Here is a 7,875-nt window from a genome sequence, read left to right as displayed (position 1 = left end):
TTCCCCACTGATCTTCCTAAACACAGTATCAGTAAAAATGCCTCTAGAGGCTACACAAACATTCCTTATTTCCTATGTTCTCAGCTTATTTCCTATGTTCTTCACTGTTTCAGGAAATGTTTTTTGTGTCAACTGGACAAATAATGTCCCACATAGTCTGTCAGCAAAAGAATTTATTCAGGAAAAGAAAAAAAAAAAAACCGCAGCAGTGTGAGAATGCTCAGCTCCAGTTACCCACATGAGCATTCTGCTTTCAGACAAGATGACCGATTTATATATCGGGCAGTAAGTTAGAACCATAGAGTTTAATAAGCAGGACGTCAGGACTAGAGAGTAACAGGAAGCTCAGCTCCACCCATAGACCTCAGCTCCCTGATCAGTTGTCTTAAAGTCCCAGTTCATCTTTATCAAGAGGGTGCACAGATAGCATGTGTGTACACCCTGAGAAAACTCATCCTTTGCCTTTTTGTTTCCTTTTGATTGTCAGGAGAAAGCCTTATGCTGAATCCTTAATGCCCCCCTAACTTATAATTTCCCTTTTCAATACAGGGAACAGGCCTAAGTGGGCCTCATGAGCTTTCTGGGACTTAAGAGCATTATTTTTTATTTCATGGTTGTATTTTCATGGTAAACTTCCATTTGTGGCAAGTCATATTAGTTTTCCTTATTAGCAGAGAGAGAAACATGCTTTTTAGAATACAATCTATATAAAACAGAATGAGTCAGTTTAAAGAGAATCAAATTAGTAGCAATAATTACAGCTAAAGTCCCCTTCTTTCTTTAGTTCTCATACTATAAATGGTCTACTTAGTGCCACATTTGTGCTTTCTTCACTATTTAAAATGGCCCCCAAATGTAGTGCTTATATGCTGTCTAGTATTGCTAAGTATAAAGCTGTGATGTGTCATCCCCTTCTTCCTGGTACAGCCATGGAGATACTCTTACAAATGGAGATTTCCTTTATAAATGTAAATATCTTTTACAAAGGGGAACTTCTACTGGTTTTCAGAGCTCCTCCCATGTCTGCTGTTTTTTAAAATTTAACCAGCCTAAAATAATCCTTATACCAAATAGACATATTTTGGGGTGACAAATTCTATTCCCCTATAGCTCCTAGGTTACAAACCTGTACTGAATACTGTAGGTAGTTGCAACACAATGGTAAGTGTTTGTGTAATGCATTGACCTTTGACATTACAACTATGACATTCCCAGGAGAAGGAATTTTTCTGCCGTATTATAGCCTATGGGATCACTGTCATACATGTGGTCCATTGTTGATGGAAACGTTATTTGGCACATGAATGTTGTAACTGATCACCCATGAGTTTGTAGACAAATTTCAGACACAAGTTCAGCATGCTCTCAGGGCTGAAAGTATTTCAGATGCTCCCAATGCTTACAAATCCAAATCCACAAATTCCAGTCATTCAGATACAAAATGTGTCCACTGGAAGCACAAGCTGATAAACATTATGCTGCAATTCAAATGTGTGAATGCTGAAAACTTAGAGTCAGTTTTATCAATCTGTATATGTTTGATCAGAAGAGAAAATAATACTCCAGAAAGGGCCATGAGAGGGAAGATAGAGGTGAGATATTGGGTCACCCTGAAGCAGAAGTACAAACATGAGTATTTGTCTGTGGTTCCCACATAAAACATCTCTCCTGTCTGTGTAGTCAATTATTGTGTCCAATTCTACAAGCTGCATTTTTATCCACTTAGTATCTCTTACTTGATATCCTCACGTTTATTAAATTCCTTTTAGGAATTTGACATCGAAAACTGACTTCTCAGTGCATAAGAGCTCTATCCAAACCCCTGCATTAAGAAACTTAACCAAACTCCAGGATGATTTCTAGCAGCAAAAGGCACAGTCCCTAGGATAATTCCTGCCCTGCAATGACTGGTTTCCATTGAAATGCCAGAATAAGGAAGCTCAGGGTTGCCAAGAGAATTTACTATTATAGTTATTTAAAAAGTCCTTTCAATTGTAAATATGTATGTCTTACACCCAAGTGTCTTTCTCAAGGACTTGAGAGGTATTCCTTTGAGGGCCAGCCCGGTGGCTCAGGCGGTTAGAGCTCCATGCTCCTAACTCCGAAGGCTGCCTGTTCAATTCCCACATGGGCCAGTGGGCTCTCAACCACAAGGTTGCCAGTTCAATTCCTCGACTCCCACAAGCGATGGTGGGCAGCGCCCCCTGCAACTAAAACTGAACACGGCACCTTGAGCTGAGCTGCTGCTGAGCTCCCGGATGGCTCAGTTGGATGGAGCTCATCCTCTCAACCACAAGGTTGCCAGTTTGACTCCTGCAGGGGATGGTGGGCTGCACCCCCTGCAACTAGCAACGGCAACGGCAACTGGACCTGGAGCTGAGCTGCGCCCTCCACAACTAAGACTGAAAGGACAACAACTTGAAGCTGAAACGGCACCCTCCACAATGAAGATTGAAAGGACAACAACTTGACTTAGAAAAAAAGGCCTGGAAGTACACACTGTTCCCCAATAAAGTCTTGTTCCCCTTCCCCAATTAAAAAAAAAAAAAAGAAAAAGAAATGTAATAATCAGAAAGGATAAGGCCTCTGTCTTCCAGTCCATATGAGAGGATAGTATCCTAACTTCCATAATTACTACCTAGCCGACAGCTACACTAATCATGTTTATGTTGACCAACCCTTTGTAATTTTGGAAATTAATAATGTACGATTGGGAATTAGGGCGCAGGGAGGGAAAAAAGAGTCACTTAAGCCATCAGCTTTCGAGGTTACCCAGCCAGGGCTTTCTACAGGGGAACTTTGTGAGTGGGTGTCGTGCGGGAGACCCTGCTCGCTCTGCCATTTGTCGTGCGGGGCGGCCTGCGGGGTCTCTGGTCCCGCTCCCCACATAAGAACGCAGGATACGGTGAGGCCAACAAGGAACACCCACGGAGCCATAGGTAGGGGAGCCATACCACCACGGTCTCACTGGAGGCTGGGCCCACCGGACGCCGACCTGCCGTCCGCTTTTCCGCCAACTGACCGACCCACGACTCTTCTCCACTCTCTCCTCTGTTCCTCTCTCTCGGCTCTCCTCTTCCGCTCTCCTCGGCTCTCCTCTTCCAGTCTCTTCGGCTCTGCTCGGCTCCTCGGCAATCCTCGGCAGCCCTGCGTAGTCGCAGCAGTTATACCAGCGGCCAATTGGCTAACCGGCCACAGCCGACGGCCAATCAGCCACAGCCGATGGCCATTCACCACCCGAGCCAGTACCCCTTCACGTGAGGCCGAGAGCCTGTAAACTAATCTCTGGGGCTCTGTCCCCACAGTGGGGTGGCCTAGTTTCTTATCTAGTTGTTTTACTAGTAACTGGCACACAGCTGGCAATGTTTATTTCAGGTGGATAGCTTTGAAATGGATGTCCTGGCAATCAAATCTTGTCAGACCCTTACACTACAGGAAGGGATGAATAGGCAGAGTACAGAGAATTTTTATGTCAGTAAAACCCTATATGATATAAAGGTATGTACATGTCCTTACACTGAGGACTTATAAGAACTTTAATATCATAATTTGTGGCCCAACAATTGCATATTTTACAGTTTGAACGCTGAAGCTGCTTGTAAGCAAAGGCACGACTGCTCTTCCGACTCTGAAACCACCCACAGGGTGGAGAGAGCAGCTTCCTGTGGCCTCCAGAGTTCTAGGAACTACGTTACCCAGAAGGCCTCGCGACGGAATACCGCCTGAGGAACCAATAACGGGATGAGGCATTTCCAGGAGAGCGCATCATGTCAGGGCGGGACTTCCGGCCTCCTCGGGGAGGCCATTTTTGCTGCTCTGGCGAAGCATAGTAACTGTACAGGATTGGGGTCAAGGTAAGGGAACGGAGTAGGCGTGACTAGAACCATCCCCACCGTGCAGACGCGGGCCTTGGCGGCACCCTCGGGCCCCCGCCCTCTCCCGCCGCACCCGCCCCGCCCACAGATTCCGAGGGCGGCGGCCGCGCTGAGCTGACCGGCTCTGATGAGTGCGCGTTCCCCGGGTCCTCACCCCCCGAACTCTAAAGCACCGGGTGTGGGGCGCCCGCTCACGTTCTGCAACGCCGGCTCAGGCGTCCAGGACGGTGAGGCCCTCCTGGGTGACATCTGGTGTGATGGCGTGTGGGAGAGGATTACGGGCAGAGGGGCTGGCGGTGTAAAGACGTAGAGGGGCGACTGAGCCGGGAAGATCCTGGAGCTTGGGGTCCGCCTTTTGCCTGCAGGGAACAGAGTAAGAGTGGTACTTGGACTGGCAGGAGTTGTGCCTCCATTCAGAGGATCCTGAGAGCCATGGAAGTTTAAGAACAGAAGAGGCACACAGTCTGTTTTAGGGTTTTTAATGTTTTCCAAAAGCTGCTCATTGAGAAAACAAGACTAGAATGGGGTGTTGAGGACAGTGAGGCACTGGGTGTTGAGTCCTTTTCGAAGGTCACAGAGCTGGTAAGAGGCAGCAGTGAGACCTGAGGCACAGAGCTTAGTCAGTCTGAGTTCACCTGGCCTGCACACATGGGACCCAACCATGATTGCCTTCCTCTCCCAATAGCTTCTGAAGGTGGAGAAAACCACTTATGGAACCTATACAAGGAAGGAGAGAATGTCCTAGTCTTACTGGACACCACCCATATGGTGTCTGGGTTTGTGGTGTCCTGAAACTTTCATCTGTTTTCCCAGCTGTTGGGTCTGGGGCCCTAGAGATACCCCAGGCCCTGAGTGCAGGCCACAGGTAACAGGAAGGTGCTCCCATTTCTGGCAACCAGTATAAACAAGTGCGGAAGGTTAACCCAGGGACAGATAGCAGCAGTGAGGGCTTTTGAGGTCTTTGCTGTCAAAGGCTGGGGGGGACCTACTGATTTCTTTCTCCCTTGGGAGATGCTGTGGCCATGGAGATTCCTCTTGGGGCTGGGTCAGGCTTGAAGGTGGCCTTGTGGTGGTGGTGCCATTGGTGTCTGATATGCCAGTGCCCACGGAGCCACTAGGGAGATAAATCAGGGGTATGGACAATTGTGGAGTGGCAGCATCTTCAGAGTCCAGGCACTGACTAATTCCTGATGGTATGGCTTCAATTTGAGATGTGAGTGTTGGCTGAGGAGCCATGGAGCAGAATAGGTCCTCCAGGAAATCATTGGCAGAGGAACAAGTTGTAGACCCTGCCTTTCTTCCCTGTGTCAGACCCTGAACTTGTATGTTTCCCCTGGTGAGGTCTGTACCATCTGTGACCATACAGGCCCACTAATGCACAGCAGCTCTTTTCTCAGAGTTCAACTTTCTTGTCTTTAAAGTCATCCCATAGAATCATACCTACATGAGACAGATGCACATTTGTGATGGAATTACCCCGCCCTATAAGGTCAACATGTACTTCACCACCATTTCTTTGTGTTCAGGTTGCTGCTGTGGAGCAGGGGATGTGGAGGCACCCACTGAACAGAGCATTTTTATGGGAGTGTCACAGGCCTGAGGGAGCTGTGACTTCCCAGAAGGCCCACCCCTGCGAGATGTGTGGTCCAATCTTGAGAAATATCTTCCACTTGGCTGAGCAGCAGGAACACAACACAGCCAGAAACTGTTGAGGTGTGGGGCATGTACAAATGATTTTATCTCAGTGCAAACTTTCACCAGCACGAGGAGGACCACATGGGAGAGACAATCTTCAGGAGCAGTGCACACAGGTCCTTGATTGTGAAGAGCTACAGATTCCATGTGTCACAGAAGTCTTTTACCTAAAGGGAGGTTGGGAAAGACTTCGTAGCCTTGTCAGGACATCTCCAACAACAGGCCAATCACATCAGAGAGAAGCCAAATGAAATGTCTGAGTGTGGGGTGACTTTTCACAGAAGGAAAAGTTATTCTGCCTGGGAAAATGCAAGAAAGCCTTTGATACCAAACACACCCATGTTCAGAATCAGGGTATCCACACTGCAAGATAGTGCTTTGTGTGCCATGAATATGGAAAAACATTCAGATACAAATCTTCATTTGTTGTTCACCAAAGAGTCTACACTGGGGAAAGGCTTCATGCATGTGGTAAGTGTGGCAAATCTTTTAGGCAAACCTCAGTCCTCAGTTAACACCAAAGAATTCATACTGGGGCAAGGCAGTACAAATGCAGCAAATATGGCAAATTGTTTAACCAAAAATTTGTCCTCATTTATCCTTGGAGAAGTCGCACAAGAAAACTGTGACTTGTGTTATGAATGTGTGCAATTTTTTAGCCGTAGATCCATTTTTATTTGACAACAGACAGTTCACACTGGAGAAAGGCGTTAAGAGTGCACTCCATGTGGGAAGTCCTTTAGATGAAAAATTTACGTCGTACACTGGAGAGTTCACACTGGAGAAAAAGGCCTCATGAATGCAGTGAATGTGGGAAATCTTTTATCAATAGCTTGATACTCATTCTACACCAGAGTACACACAGGAAAAACGGCCTTTTGAGTGCAGTGAATGTTGGAAATCCTTTAGCCATCAATTTTACCTCACTGAATACGTAGAGTTCATAGTGGAAAAATGTCTTATGAGTGTAGTAAATATGGGAAATCTTTTACCCAAAAAAATTAACCTATTATTCATCAGCGAGGTCACACTGGATCAAAGCATTATGAGTGTAGTGAATGTGGCAAGTCATTTGCCTCCAGTTCCAAACTTCATCAGTATCAGAGTTCACAAAGGAGAAAGGCTTTATTTGGGCAGTGAATGTGGGAAATTTTTTTCCTAGAAAAGTCAACTCATTCATTGGAGAGGTCACACAGGTGAAAGGCCTTACCAATGCTTTGAATGTGGGAAGTCCTTTTCTCAAAATCATGACCTTATTATACACACAAGAGTTCACACAGGACAGAGGACTTTTGTATGTAATGAATATACAAAATCCTTTACCCAGAGAATTCAACTCATTATACACCAGAGTTCACACTGAAGAAAGGCCTTATGAGTGCAGTGAATGTGCAAAATTTTTTAGCCAGAAATACAACCTCTCTCAACACCAGCATGTTCACACTGGAGATAGACCTTAGATGTGCAGATGTTGTACCGTGCTCCCTGAAAATAAGATCTAGCCGGACCATCAGCTCTAATGCATCTTTTGGAGCAAAAATTAATATAAGACCCGGTATTTTATATTATTTATTATATCACATCACATCATCATATTACATTACATAAGACCCGGTCTTAAATAAAACTGGGTCATATTAATTTTTGCTCCAAAAGATACATTAGAGTTGAGAGTCCGGCTAGGTCTTATTTTCGGGGAAACAACGGTAGTTACTTGTGTAACAATAGTGGCAGAAATATTCTGTGAGGAGTCATCTGTCTGAATTGAGTCTCATGCATCTGATCTACAGTGGGGAGAATCCCCATTTTCAATTATGCAGAAATATGTGGCTATGTTCCACTTTCTAACCTGCCCAGGGTGCTTGCCAGATTTATATTATTTCCATTTTCTGTGATCAAATTTATTTTACCTCTACCCCCAGGCACGTCCCCACCATATGCATCCGTCACAACTCGTGTGCTCAGGGAAGTTGACCTGTGTTCTCCTATTCATTGGAACAAATTAATGGCAATCTGAGCTCTTAGGGACTACATTCTCTTCTCTGACTAGTTTGGGCATGGGCCAGATCCAGTGTTGACCCAGGAGACATCATATTAGTTTGGTTCACAGCTTGCAAAGGACTACCTTTTTCCAGAACATGTCTGCCTCATGTGATACTTTTGATGAGTTTTTCCAGCTTTCAAGTCACCAAATTGAGAACTGCCAGCCCCACATCGCTTTGGCTTACAAGCCAATAACAATGAAGGGTTGGGGTTGGGGTTGGGGTTGGGGTTGGGGTTGGGGTTGGGGTTGGGGTTGGGGACA

The 7,875-nt window shown here is 45.8% G+C and overlaps 1 protein-coding gene across 1 annotated transcript in view; it reads left to right on the top strand.

Moving 5' to 3' along the window:
* The window catches only part of LOC109434524 (zinc finger protein 547), a 58,856-nt gene extending 52,648 nt beyond the window's left edge, over window positions 1–6,208 (top strand). Inside the window, exon 3 of the mRNA XM_074315446.1 lies at window positions 5,402–6,208. Within this exon, the coding sequence (XP_074171547.1) occupies window positions 5,402–5,475 (74 nt within the window). The 3' untranslated portion in view covers window positions 5,476–6,208. The remainder of the gene's footprint in view (window positions 1–5,401) is intronic.
* The last annotated feature ends 1,667 nt before the right edge of the window (window positions 6,209–7,875 follow it).

Source organism: Rhinolophus sinicus, linkage group LG11 (genome assembly GCF_036562045.2).
Source record: "Rhinolophus sinicus isolate RSC01 linkage group LG11, ASM3656204v1, whole genome shotgun sequence".
NCBI lineage: Eukaryota > Metazoa > Chordata > Mammalia > Chiroptera > Rhinolophidae > Rhinolophus > Rhinolophus sinicus.
This window is presented reverse-complemented; position numbering and strand designations above follow the sequence as displayed.